This window comes from Bombina bombina, chromosome 6 (genome assembly GCF_027579735.1).
Source record: "Bombina bombina isolate aBomBom1 chromosome 6, aBomBom1.pri, whole genome shotgun sequence".
NCBI classification, from domain to species: domain Eukaryota; kingdom Metazoa; phylum Chordata; class Amphibia; order Anura; family Bombinatoridae; genus Bombina; species Bombina bombina.
In genome coordinates, this window is record NC_069504.1 from 116,770,605 (window position 1) to 116,785,911 (window position 15,307).

At 37.7% G+C, this 15,307-nt stretch overlaps 1 protein-coding gene across 1 annotated transcript in view; it reads right to left on the minus strand.

Annotated features, from left to right (window-relative positions):
• Positions 1–6,635: 6,635 nt before the first annotated feature.
• LOC128664338 (chloride anion exchanger-like) overlaps positions 6,636–15,307 on the minus strand; it is an 84,189-nt gene continuing 75,517 nt past the window's right edge. The window contains exon 20 of the mRNA XM_053719178.1: positions 6,636–6,842. Within this exon, the coding sequence (XP_053575153.1) occupies positions 6,636–6,842 (207 nt within the window). The remainder of the gene's footprint in view (positions 6,843–15,307) is intronic.

Genomic DNA, 15,307 nt, shown 5'->3' on the forward strand with positions numbered 1-15,307 from the left:
GGCGGCAAATAGAGGGGGGAGGGTTAAAGAGCTGTATGGGGGGGATCCAACACTGCAGAATCAATATAAAAAAAAAAAAAAAATTTTTTTTTTTAGTACTGGCAGACTTTCTGCCAGTACTTAAGATGGCGCTGACAATTGTGAGGTGGGGAGGGAAGAGAGCTGTTTGGGGGGGGGGGGCAGGGAGGGATCAGGGGATGGGATGTGTCAGGTGGGAGGCTGATCTCTACATTAAAGCTAAAATTAACCCTACAGGCTACCTAATTAACCCCTTAACTGCTGGGCATAATACAAGTGTGGTGCGCAGCGCCATTTAGTGACCTTCTAATTACCAATAAGTGATGCAAAAGCCATATATGTCTGCTATTTTTAAACAAAGGGAATCCCAGACAAGCATTTACAACCATTTGTGCCATAATTGCACAAGCTGTTTGTAAATAATTTCAGTAAGACCAATTTTTTTTATTTGATCGCATTTGGCGGTGAAACAGTGGCATAAAATATACCAAAATGGGCCTCGGTCAATACTTTGGGTTGTTTTCCTCTTAATAAGAAATATATACTTGTGAAGGGTTATTCAGGGATTCCTGACAGATATCAGTGTTACAATGTAACTATGGTTAATTTGAAGAAAAAAAATGGTTTGGAAATAGCAAAGTTAAAATTGTACTTATTGCCCTATAACTTGCAAAAAAAAGCAAAGAACATGTAAACATTGGGTATTTTTTTTTTTTTTTAAATATGATTTTTATTAAGACTTTCAAATTCTTCATACAAACATATGAGTATTTAGTTTAACATAGATACTATCCATACAATATATTTTCTTCTGAGACTAATTGACTTTGATCAGTCCATAAAACAGGTCATGTATCTCTTCCAATTTGGTTTTATAATAAATAGCATCTACCTATAATTATTTTTGGCTCCTTTGAGGAAACTCTTGTCTTCATACGCTTTCAGAACAAAACAAAGAAAAACACAACAAATGCAAAAAAACACAGTTCAGATCCTACTGGAATATATCTGACCCATCCATTCCTTTAGGTATTTACCTGAATAGAAATTAAGGGATGGGAAAAGGAGGGAAAAAAGGAAGTGGGGGAGAAAGATGGGGTGGGGTAAAGTCTATGGGTAGAAAAGAACTCGCACAAGAGGGCACATTCCTGTTACCTGAGTCAATAATGATGGAATCATTTATTCCACTGTCGGCTTATCAATAGTACCCAAAAAAGAATCCCAGTAAAACCTAATGTCATGGAATCTTGCAAGGATCCCCTTTCTGAAATAAACATACTCCTCATGAGAAAGAAGTGTCATAGTGTCTTGTATCCATTCACATCTAGATGGAATCGTAGTAGATATCCACTTCCTTGCTATCAACTTCCTGGCACTATTTAGTCCTACAGTCAAGAGGCTCCATCTAATTTTGTGTAACATCGCAGGTCTATGATTTAATAATGCAGTCAGAGAGCTCAGTCAGAGAGCTCAGTGCAAAGGAGTTTCCTATTATTGTTTGAAAGTCTGTCTCTATTTGTGACCAAAATGATCGTATCTTATCACATTGCCACCATATGTGTGACATAGTACCCTTCTTACCACACCCTCTCCAGCACCTATCATCAGCATTAGGATATATATACCTTAAACTATTTGGAGTCAGGTACCAGCGAGTCAATATTTTATAGGGTTTTTGGTGATGCTGAGGATTTACGGGTATTATAAAATATGTTTTCCCAATCCTTGCCAGTAAGTGAAACATCAAGTTCCTTTTTCCAACTTGTAGTATATGAAGGGAGATTTTTAGTTAATGTGTCTTCCAAAATACTTCTGGTTATAGATCGTGTTCTAGATGGGTGTACATCCAATAGGCATAGTTTTTCAAACTTTATGGGAGATCTCAACAAGTCAGTCTTATATTTGGAATTGAAAACTGGATACTCTGTGATAATAATACCACAGATAACCTATAGGAGGCGCTAATCAACAAATGATGTGGGTTACCCCAGTGTAAATATACATTTGTAAAAACCACAAGAATTTAAAAAATTGGTGAAGATAGCAAAATAAAATACAATAGTAATTAAAAGAATTATTATAATCAACATAAAAATGTATATATGTATATACACACGTGGCACTGGGTAATAGCCAATATGAACGGTGTAAGTAAACAGTCCCACAAAAGTCCGTATGAGAAAGAAAGGCAGCTCTCGGTCTTCACTTCACAACTGATGCAACTTCTGAGATGGACAACTGTAATCAAAACAAAAACAGAGGCGCCACATGTGTAGGTCAATGGAAACCACAAAAACCAAACTGGAGAAGATACAGGGTACTCACAAACGTAAAGGCACTCTCTTGTGCCTATTAGAAGCAGGCTGGTATTCAGCTAGTTTTACTGCTTAAAGACACCACGACGGGGATTCCTTTATACAGCCAGCTCGTTTGCTGATTGAATACCAGCCTGCTTCTAATAGGCACAAGAGAGTGCCTTTACGTTTGTGAGTACCCTGTATCTTCTCCAGTTTGGTTTTTGTGGTTTCCATTGACCTACACATGTGGCGCATCTGTTTTTGTTTTGATTACAGTTGTCCATCTCAGAACTTATATTTGGAATTAGATGGTTTAATTGTGCATGTTTTAGCCATGAATAATAACTTCCCTCAGCAATCTCCTCCAGTTCATTCCTGTGCCTTAATCTACCATTAACTATTAATTTTATGAACAGTATTGTATATCCTAGCTCACCTCGAGTGGTTCTATTAGGTTCAAGACCTCCTAGAAATTGTGTGTTATATGAAATAGGTGATAGGGTTGAGATTTTAGAGGAAATACCCAATTGCGAGTCCCTTAGTGAATCCCAGTTCTCAAATACATGTGCATATAGCATAGATGTTTTGGCTAAAATTGGTCTGATATTTGGAGAATCCCATGCCAATCCAATATACACTGGAGAGTCACTGCTTTATAATATCTCTCTATATTTGGAACCCCTATGCCCCCAGCTCCCAAAGGTCTATGCATAGTTACTTTATTTATTCGGGGTTTAATTTTCCCCCAGACAAATGAGTTGATTTCTGACTGTAAGATAGACAGGAATGACTTAGAAAGATGTATAGGAACTGTTTGTAAAATATATAATATCTGTGGGGGGGGGGGGGGGGTGGTAATTTTAATGGCCTGTATTCTACCCCACCAAGTTAAAGGTTTTTTCACACCACGATCGGAAGTCATTTTTCAATTTATTCAACACGGGTATATAATTATGTTGGTACAATTGACTAGTCCTGGGTGTCAGTTTTATGCCTAGATATCTAATCTTATGTTGCTGTAGTTTATATGGGCAGAGGTTTCTTAAATATTTTAATTGTTCATTATTCATATTTATTTTGAGAATTTCAGACTTCTGTGGATTTATTAGGAAATTTGAAAGTTCACCAAATTTGACAAATTCCGACGATAAATGTGGGAGTGATGTTACTGACGATGTCATGGAAACCAAGACATCGTCGGCATACAACGTAAGTTTGTGTTCATTAGGGCCTATTCTGATACCTTGAATATCATTATTTTCCTGTATATGTGTTGCAAGAGCCTCCATAGATAGCGCAAACAGGAGTGGAGACAGAGGACGCCCCTGCCTCGTACCGTTGTAAATTTGAAAACTGTCAGATAGGATACCATTTGCTTCAACTCACGCTGAGGGATTATCTTACACACTAAGGATTCTTCCAATCATTTTATTACCAAAACCGTATCGAGCTAGGCAAGCCCTAAGAAACCTCCAATCTAGGCGATCAAACACCTTCTCTGCATCTGTTGATATAAGAATTGTGGGGTCTCCTATTCTATTTGCATGTTCAATGAGGTGTAAAGTTCTTATGGTATTATCCCGCGCCTCACAAAACCCGATTGATCTACGTAAATCAGTTTAGGCAATATTGAATTTATTCTTTTAGCTAATATTTTTGTGAAATTTTTATATCTGAATTGAATAGGGATATGGGTCTGTAATTTTCTACAATGGTGTTATCTTTCCCCGGCTTTGGAAGAACCGTTATGTGTGCTTCTAAAATTTGTGTAGGCCACTTAACATTATCTATTGCTTGAAATAATGTGGTGAGATGTGGGGTTAGAATATGTTTGAATTGTTTATAGTAGGCATTGGAAAATCCGTCCGGCCCAGGGATCTTATGTAGTGGTAGGCTGTTTATCGCTGACAACACTTCCTGGTGTGTAATAGGATCCTCTAGTTTTTTAACTATTTTGGGTGGGATTGTAAGAAGATCTATCTTGTTTAAATATGTTGTATTTGCATCTGGTCTGTCCGACAAAGTCGGAGGGGGGGATGGTATAGGTTTTGATAATATGTTTTAAAGTTCTCGACAATACTAAGTGAGTCTTGCGAGTGTTCACCTTTAAAATGTCATATTTTGTGTATATATGAATTGGTCTGTTTTGTGCGTAACATTCTTGCTAAGAGAGTTTCTGTTTTGTTTGATTCCGCATAATACAACTTTTTAAGAAAGAATGCTTTGTCTTGCGCCTCTTTGTATAGTATGTGATTGAGGTTATTTCTAGCTGTTCATAATTGTTTATAATTATTTACTAAGGTTATAATCTTGAGGGTTCATTTTGTGTAAGGATTCAAATGATTGTAGGGTATTTATAGCTTCTGTGTATGCTGTTAAGTATTGTTTTATTAGTATAGATTGTTGCTTAATCAACTTACCTCGAATCACCGCTGGGATGTGCCTCCCATATATTTGTAGGGGATGACTGGTGTGGGAGGTTAAAGTTAAAGAATTCCTATAGGGCCAATGTGATTTTATTTAGACTTATAGGCTTTTTAAGGAGAGTTTCATCTAATCTCCACACAAATGGGGTAAAGGGACGTTCTAACCATTTTAAATCAGCACTTACAGCTGCATGATCGGACCAACTAATATGTTCAATATCTGTGTCTGCAACCAAACTGTATGTGAGCTGATCAATAAATATGTAATCTATATGAGAATAATTTCTGTGTGGATCAGAGTAAAAAGTAAATTTTTTTCTGCTTAGGATGGTTTGTTCTGCACGCATCAATTAAGGATAATTTTCTAAGATTTGTACAGATTCTACGTATGGATGCCGGAGCTACCGAACCTCATCCAGTGGAGCAATCTATTTCAGGCTCTAATGCAACATTAAAGTCGCCCAACATTATCAGCGCTCCTTTTTGGAATGCCAATACTTTGTTCGTGAGTTTGTGAACAAATTTATTCTGGTTTTTGTTTGGTGCATACACATTAACTAGTGTGAAGATCCGGTGAGATAATTTGCCCACCAATATGATCCATCTACCCTCCTTGTCTTCTTTATGTTGTTATTGAAACAGGGTAGTTTTACTAAATAAAATTCCCATTCAATTTTTTTTCTTCATGTGGGATGCAAAATACCCTGTTGGAAATTCCCGGTTGTAAACATGAGGCATATTAACTCTTTGAAAATGCGTCTCCTGGACGAAAACAATACCTCCTTACATTTTTTTTAAAACATGATAAAGCTACTGACCTTTTAGTCTGCGAATTTAAACCTTTAGTGTTCTGTGAGATTAATTTAATCTGATTATTAGCCATGGTTACTGGAGAAGGTGTGAGCTGTGGTCAACAGGGCTATAAAGATTGGTACATACTAAATTTATACATACACAATTTGGTTCTACCAGTCAAACCTTTCATAACGATTGAGTCCACCCATGTCCGTACAGGAAAGAGAGAAGAGATAAGGAGGAATAGGAAGAGGAGGGATGTTAGGCCTGCATAATATCAGTATGATTTCTGTAACAATAAAAAACAATGTTAAATTTAACAACAACTTTTATATTAACATTCAAAAACATGTTATACAGCAAGTGTACAGCAAGGAGTACCTCGCACCTGGGGAAACCAGGCTGAACAACGGGAGAGAGAGGGGTACTTGTCACACAGTAGTGTGACTTAACAACCTATAAATGTAGGTTATAACTATTTGGTAGAAAAATATAACTACTAATGATTAATCATATTATTTTCACATGTATATAATATTGCAACTTGATAGTTTCCTTGTTTAGACAAGAACATGGTGTTAGTTTCATCCGCTGAATCCTAGGGGTCTTCAATTGTCCAAAGATAAATTTAAAGGCAGGAAATGCTACAATTATTAATGTGTAAAAGTATACGTGTCAAATCAAGCTCCTTTCTCTTTTAAGTACCATAACCTTAAAGGGACACTGAACCCATTTTTTTTATTTTGTGATTCAGATAGAGCATGCAGTTTTAAGCAACTGTCTAATTTACTCCTATTATCAATTTTCCTTAGTTCTCTTGCTATCTTTATTTGAAAAATAAGACATCTAAGCTTTTTTGTTTTGGTTCAGCCATCTGGACAGCACTTTTTTATTTGTGGATGAATTTATCCCAGGTTGTTCACCAAAAATGGGCCGGCATCTAAACTCACATTCTTGCATTTTAAATAAAGATACCGAGAGAATACAGAAAATTTGATAATTGGAGTAAATTAGAAAGTTGCTTAAAATGTCATGATCTATCTGATTCACAAAAGAAAAAATTTGGGTTCAGTGTCCCTTTAATGCAAACAAAAGGCTCTCATGTAGGGTCACTCTCTTCTGAAGAAGGTATGGGTCTTGCAGCTTGGTTCTTGGTCTTTCTCTGCTTAGAAACCTTATTCCAGCCGGAATTAGGCGATTTTGATATGCCATCTTGAGAATCTCCATTCTTTTCCACTCTGTCATTTAATTTCGGCAGTGTAGGCGTTGAAATGTCCAGTTGGGAGCAAAATTGGTCAATGTCCTCCTGAGATTTAAAAAATGGCTAAAGTATTGCCTTTGATCATATATTATAATAATAATAATAATAAGGGATCCCTAAGTCTCTCAAGTTTAACATGAGATATCTAGCTTCTTTTCTTTTGTTTAAAGTCATAGGACTGAGATCTGCAAAAAATGAGACGGGATTGCCCTCAAATGAAATTGGGTGCTTTTTCCTGTCTGCAGTTAGGATGTTTTCCTTATCTCTAAAACTAGAGAATTTAATGATGATGTCACAAAGTGGTGCTTTATCTTTGGGGTCAGGTCTCAGTGCCCTGTGGTATCTGTCCAGTGGGTACTCTATTTCTTCCTTTACATCCATAATAGCATTAAACAGTCTATTCAAATAGAAAAGAAGTTGTCCTGTTTGCACCGATTCCGGTATGCCTCTCAGCCTAATATTCTGGCAGCGACCCCTGTGATCTAAGTCTTCCACCTGGTCTTGTAGTTGTTCTATTAGAGTTTGGTGATGGGATGACTGTCTGGCATGTTGGTCTAAGTATCTATTAGTTTGTTCTGCATCAGGTTCTATCCTGCTGCCAATTTCGTTTATATCCCTTTTGACCTCCGCAAGTCTTGATTTAATTATATGGCTCACTTGGGTGATTAAGGCAGTGAAATCCTCCTTAGAGGACAGAGACTGTAAATCTGCTCTTGTCAGTGGAGCCTGGGCCTCTCCATCCGGTTAAGATTCTGTATCTTTGTTTATGGTATCCTCCATCCCTCTTGATTCTTCTATGGGGATTTCAGTGGCTTTAAAGAAGTTATGTTGTTTAGGGGTTGGAGTATTAGAGCCCCTAATGGGTTTATATGGTATAGAAGTGCATCTGAACGCCATATCTAGAATACTTTCCAAGTTATATGCAAATCTTTGAGCTGATGATATAGATTATTCACTTGGTGCGATTGACCTTCAATTGTGTGCTGCGTAGTGTCCCTGCTTGCTTATAGATGAAACAGAAGCGTATCGTTATTATATGAGCATGACGCTTGTGGCCTATTATTGTTTTGCTTTTTATTATAGCTGCTTAGCAATCTGGTTTTATCAGTAATATAGGCATATCTCTCAGTTTGTAGGTTGCATAGATATTCTGCCTGCTATTTGGCATCTGCGAGTCCTAGAAGTTGCAGTACAGCATTTATTTGAATAGACCCTCTTATGTGCAATCGCGCCATTTATTGTCTGTGTTTTCAGAGTTTGCTTATTCAGAGCATTTGTGCACCCAAAAGTAAACAACAACTGCCTATTGGATAGCTATTGATAGCGGAATTGTTTGCAACTTTTATGCACTGTTTTTGATGCACTCACCGGCCGTTCTGTCTGTGAAGTATGGCTTAGGTAGGCCTTGTGTGTCGACCCGTGTCGGCTTATGCGTAGCTAGCTGACAAATCAGATACTACTCACTCCATATCTATTGTCCTTGCCCTTCTCACAGCATTTGGAGTGGTTTTTGGCTTTTTAGTCAGGATTTCGGTCCCAAATCGGTCTTAATTGGTTGTTGGTCTCACGGAGCTTCAACCTCACACAACCATCTTAGGCGCTGGTCGGCTCTGCCCCCAACATTGGGTATTTCTAAACTCAGGAAAATTTTTAGAAACTAAACACATCTGTAAGTCAATGACAAGAGGAATATATATGCAACTACCAATCAGCACCTAGTTCCCAGCTCCTGAGCCTACCTACGTATTCTTTTCAACAAATAATACAAAGAGATCAAGGCAAATTAGATACTAGAAGTAAATTGGAAAGTGGAACCATTCTCTGGAGTGATGAATTAGGCTTCACTATCTGATGGAAGAATCTAGTGCATAGGGCCTACTGTAAAGTTTGGTGGAGGAGGGATAATGATCTGGGGCTGTTTTCAAAGAACAATTATATAAAGTAAATGAAATGAAAAAGAAGAGTGCCTTATGCCTGAAGAAACCACTAGTTTAAGCTGAAAAAAGGTGTTGCATATGTTTTTATATTTACCTTATACTTTTATTAAATTGTTTTATCACAAGCAGTTGTTTTAGCCTTTACTACTTTGGATCTTCCTGTTTGCTTTAATGTTTGGATTTCTCACCCTGGGAGACCAAAATAAACTAGTCAGCTGGAGACTTAGAAGCCCAGCCTGCTCTCTATGCACTTTTTCACAGTGCAATCTTACATGTGAGTAACCATTTGTGATAATTATTTTAATTATCTCCATCTTTTGTATTTCTGCACTATTGGCTGCTTCTCCTTTTGTTTTCCACTTTTGAAAGGACAGAAGCATCACATTCTCCAGAGTTAAAAACTTTTACAAGTTCCTTGGAGACAAATCAGCTGGAGACTTAGACACCCAGCCAATTGCACTATTTCACAGTGCAGTTCTCCATGTGAGTACTCATTTTATTTGGTTATTAACCCTTTACAAACCATCATAGATCATCCCTGCAAGCCCAATCCGCTGGAAGAAGAGCTGACTTTTGGACTCTTTATTGTGACAGCCATTATTTGATTTATTTATTAATACTATTATTTGCCTTTTTTTCCATTATTTCATTTATCTATTTGAATATAGCACCCTCTACCTTTTTCTCTTACTTAGAGAAAATTTGTGGTTCCATTAAATTATATAAAGTAAAAATGTCATAATCTACAAGTGCATAATAAAAAGACAATGGAATAGCACTTACTCTGAATTTTAAATGAGCAGAAGATTATTTTTTGGGACAAATTTCAGAATTTACTTCAATTTCACAGCCCCCTGTATCATGTTACAGCCAGCAGCCAATCACAGAGTTATATACATATACACTGTGAACTCACAGAGCTCTTTAGTAGCTGGTGCCTCCAAAAATGTGCATATATAAAAAGACTGTGCAGAATCTTATAATGGAAGCAAATTGTAAAATCTCCTAAAACTGCATTCTCTGAGTCATGAAAGCTTATTTTTTACTTGAGTGTCTCTTTAAGATTTTGGGCTAGGATCTATAGTTCCAGTGAAGGATTATCTTAATGCTACAGGATACAGAGACAATTTCCAACTTTGTGGCAACATTTTGGGACCCTTTCCTTTTCCAACATGACTGTGCCCCTGTGCACATAGTGAAGACACGGGTTGACAAATTTGGTGTGGAAGAATTCAAGTGGGCTGCACAGAGCTCTGACCTCAAGCCCATTGAACACTTTTGGGGGAACTGTAGTGCCAACTGTGACCAAGCCTTCACAAATGTTATTTTAGCTGAATGGGCACAAATTTCCACAACCACACTAAAGTGTTGGTTGCTATATCTGCAAATGCGGGGGGGGGGGGGGGGAAATCCATATGAATGCCTGTGTTTTGGAATGGAATATCCAATATATCCTATCTATCTATCTATCTATCTATCTATCAAAGCATTGTATGGATGCTGCAATGTTGAAATCCAGTGCTGACGTATTTGAATAAGTGCAGCAACTCTCCTTCAGATACCGGAAATCCTAGGTTCCAAAATGGCTGCAGGTATAATAAGAGAAATGTGCATGAAATGTATTTAATAATTAAAGGGACAGTAAAGTCAAAATTAAACTTTAATGATTCAGATACAGCATGATTTTATTTACAGCTTTCCATTTTATTTCTAATTTGCTTTGTTTCCGAGAAGTAGGACTTCCGTTTGTGGGAGGTTTCTTGGATGGACGCATGCAACTGGCGTCCTGAGTGATCCACCTGCACACAGGCACCCCTAGGCTTTTCCACGGCTGTTGTGGTGTTATACGCTCTGGCCAATAGATTGTGTCCTGACTGGAGGGGATTCCCCCCAAGCTGTGCTACACTTTCTGGATAGCGGGAAGTCTGAAAAAAAGCCAAGAGACTCGCTCGCTAGAGTCACAGACGGTATGAACAACTGCACTACGTTGTGAGTCCTTCTCGCTGATCTCCCAGGACCCCGGTGTCTAAAGAAAAGACGGGGCGGCTGACACTGCCCCCCGACAACCTACAGACCTGGGATAGGAGGCAAAATTAGGAGAAAAGTATACAGCAAGACTAGCCTTTGCGGTCTAACGGATCTAACAGAGGTGATTCCTGTGGAGACGGGCTATATACATTCCAGCTGAAATTATCGCTACCCCTCCCAGAACCCCGGGGCCAAGTGAAATCTGCAAGGTGTAACAGCGTACAGCTGTTCCGCTATCTTCCATTGTATATCCGGCCTGTTGTAGGTCTACCTGCCCCGGGATAGGAGGCGAGAGGAGGTCCTACCCTATTCGGTGTTCCTAATCTTTCTCACAGAGAGGCAAGTCTGTTACTGAGCAGCAAGAGAGAACAACGCAGGACCAGAGGGAAAAAGAAAAAGAGAAAAAGATAAGTTTTGTTCCCCTTTCCCCTGCCCTATAATCTGCTTGTACAGACTTTATCTCGCACTGTTGTAACTGTTGAAATATTGAGTCTCTGAATGGTTGATACATTTAGATGGCTTTGTTTGGAACTCAAGAAGCCCGAGATTAACAGGGCAGGGGGGTTATATACCGCTCCTCAGGGATCTGGCGTGGTAAAAGAAATAAAAGTTTGCTAGAGAAGCAAAGGGTAAAGGCTGCTGAACTTAAAAACAGATGCTTATATTTACGGCTGGGAAGTATCAGCCGAAGGAACCTTTCTGCCGAGCTGGCTATATTGGAATTTATAAAATTGCTACCAGTCATTGACTTTTCTTTGCTTCTTTTCCCTGTTTTTTGTTCTGCTGTTGTTTCTGTCTCTTGGATCAACAGCTAAATTAATAATTTGGCTCTAGCACGGGCCTGAAGGTTTGTTAATTACAAATTGAGCTGTGTTTTCCTCTGCAAACCACTGTATCTCAATAGGAGTTTTGCTCCACCTTGTATGCTGTGTGCAACTATTTAACAAAATCTTTATGGTTAACATTCATATATATATATGTAATTACCGGGAGATGTGTTCGAATGGATTAGGTATTAAGTTATGAAATGCCTGAAGATCAGTTAGAAAATCGCAGTTTTTGCTGGGTTTTTTTTATTTTTAGTTGCACATAAGGATGGGTTGTTAAATTGTTTACAATAATCTCAGATTCTGTTTATGAAATGTGTCAGAGTCAACGATTTAGGCATAAATTGATGTACAGCACCTGATGTATAAGGTTGTTATGGTATAAAGCTGTTCTGTGCTATCAGATAGCTTAAAGTTTCCAGGCCATGTTCTGGGTAGTACCTGATTTGAAAACTATAACTGAGTTATACTACTATTTGGAGGGCACAGTATTATATATCTATCGGTGACTGCATTTCTAAATACCTAACAGATACTACTGGTCTCACACAGCTGGGCAAGACTATAGGATTGGCTGATTTCACATATACATGATATATATAGGTTTATATCACTCATTCTCCACACACACCAAAAAAAAAAAATTGCTTTGTTTCCTATGTATCTTTTTTAGAAAAGCATACATACATAGGTACGCTTAGGAGCAGCAATGCACTACTGGGAGTTAGCTGGTGGCTGTACATTCGCTCACCCGATGTGTTCAGCAGGCTCTCAGCAGTGCATTGATTTTCCTTTCAACAAGGGATACCAAGAGAATTAAAGGGACACTAAAGTCAAAATTAAATATTCATGATTTAGATAGAACATGTAATTGTAAACAACTTTCTAATTTACTCCTATTATCAAATTGTCTTCGTTATCTTGATATCTGTATTTGAAAAAGTAAGAATGTATGCTTAGGAGCTGGCCCATTTTTGGTTCAGACCTGGGTAGCGCTGGCTGATTGGTGGCTAAATGAGAATGAAGAAAAATTGATAATAGGAGTAAATTAGAATGTTGCTTAAAATTGTATTCTTTATCTGAATCATGAAAGAAAAATGTTGTTTCATGGCCCTTTAATATCCTATTACTATAAAAGTTGTTTTTCTTATGCTAATAAAGATGTAAAAAAGTGTCTGCTATTTGCCTCTATAGCCACAAGATGTCCTTGTTCGGTAAAGCTTGATGAGCACTAATCAATTACAGGGTCATAAAAGTGCACAATGAAAATGAATATGCTTTTAACTTCTGTACACATCTGGTGAGCCAATGAAAAGAGACAAATATGTGTAGCCACCAGTCACAAGCTAGCTCCTAGGCGTGCATACCTGCTGATGAGGATATGTAGATATGCTTTTCAACAAAGGATACAAAGAGAACGAAGTTCACATAATATATATGTGTGTGCGCCTTAAATTGACATGCTGTATCTGAATAATGAATGTTTAAAGGAGCATGCAACCCAATAATTGTTCTTTCATGAACCAGAACATACAATTTTAAACAACTTTCCAATTGACTTCTATCATGTAATTTGCTTTTGTTTTTTGGTATCCTTTGTTGAAAAACATACCCAGGTAGGCTCAGGCGATTAGAGCTAGCTGCTGATTGGTGGATGCACATATATATTGCTTATCATTGGCGTACCGATGTGATCAGCTAGCTCTCAGTAGTGCATTGCTGCTCCTTCAATAAAGTATACCAAGAGAATGAAGCACAAGTGGTAATATAAGTAAATTGGAAAGTTTTTTAAAATAGAATCGCAAACATTTGGGTTTCATGTCCCTTTAATTTTGACTTTCATGTCATTTTACCGTGAATGTGGTGCCGTACTGATCGTCTGAAACATATTTTAAAATAGAAAAAATTGTTATACTTTTCATGAATCTATCCATATCTGCTATAAACCTCATTATATCTACCTGATCATTAAAGTGGATGTAAACTCTCATGAAAATTAATATTAAAAACAGGGGCAATTTCATTCATGAATATTTACATTGCAGCATTTTTTTTTAAATACTTACCTTTTTCTGCAGCAAAGCCGGATTGGTGATCCCCCTGCTTGCTTCTCATGCTGTACTTAGCACTTCAATAACGAAACCAACTTCCTCCAATCACGGCGGGGCCTCACGAGATGGACGCTCTGGTGTGTATGCCATGATTGGAGGAAGCCGGTTTTGTCATTGCTGACGTAAGTACATAGGAGCTGCAGAAAAAGGTAAGTATTTTTTAAAAAAACGCTGTAAAGTAAAGTTTCATGGATGAAAGTGCCCCTGTTTTTAATAGTATTTTTAAAAAACGGGCGCTGATTCATGAAAGTTTACATTCACTTTAACTGTTCTTTATTTTGGCAACACTCCATATTTTTAATGTTATGGAGAACACAACCCACTGCTCAAACAACAGATTGCAGTAGACTGGGTTGTTAATAAATGAACCCTGCCAGTGGAGCGCCACTTTCCTTCACTCCCTCTATTGCCAAAAGTAAAAAAAAAAAAAAAGATGGATAATTCCTTGATTATCCTTTTTTCTTTTTTGCATAACCAGCACAGTTATATTAATATTCTTTATACCTCTGTGATTACCTTATATCTAAACCTCTGTCGACTGCCCCCTTATTTCAATTCTTTTGACAGACTTGCATTTTAGCTAATCAGTGGCCTCTCATAAATAACTCCATGTGCATGAGCACAATGTTATCTATATGGCACACATGAACGAACACCCTCTAGCTGTGAAACTGTCAAATTCATTCAGATAAGAGGTGGCCTTCAAGGGATTAGAAATTAGCATATGAGCCTACTTAAGTTTAGCTTTCGACAGAGACCAAAGCAAATTTGGTGATAAAAGTAAATTGGAAAGTTGTTTAAAAATACATGCCCCATCTGAATCAAGAAAGTTTAATTTTGACTAGACTGTCTCTTAAAGATACAAACATATAAGCAGAGCTCCCACTAATTGTATTTTATCAAAAGCATTGTTTACCCACTGTGGTCTTGTTATAGTCCTGAAAAATATGTTGGGTATTTATAAAACATATGAGGATAATACCTCATATCAGGGGCACCCAAACTTTTCTGTTTGGGGGGCTGGTCTCTAGTAGTGGTGTTGACTGGGTCCACATTGCATTATACTCATAGTTTTGCTAAAGATAACATGTAAACAATTATTATAATCACATTTGTAGCTAAAATCACATAGGGAGCTAGATACTATTAATCCCTTCCGGACGTTAGGACGTTCCATGCCATCCTAACTGTGCTGAGCTTTAGCGCCATTAGGACGGCATAGAACATCCTAGCTGCTTGGCTGTACTGAAGCCAATGCCAATTCCTAAATGGGATTGCGGCCTGGAGGGGGTGCCTAGCGTCATAGGCATGCCTCCCTGACCCGATCTCATCATTGAAAGCTTGTGGTTTCAATTTGTTTACATCAGAACATTGTTCCCAAGTAGACAAATTAGGCCAGTCCTAAAAGGGTTAATTAATTTTTATTTATTGTTTACATTACTCAAATGTATCAAATTTGTTAGAAATGCACATTATTTTATTGTATAATAAGTAGTAATAGAGGCCACACAAAAACAAAAATAAATAAATAAAAATAAAGGACAAGATGTGGCCTTTGGGGTGTAGTTTGGAAATTCATGTTCTTATATTTTATCAGTCAGTGGGCT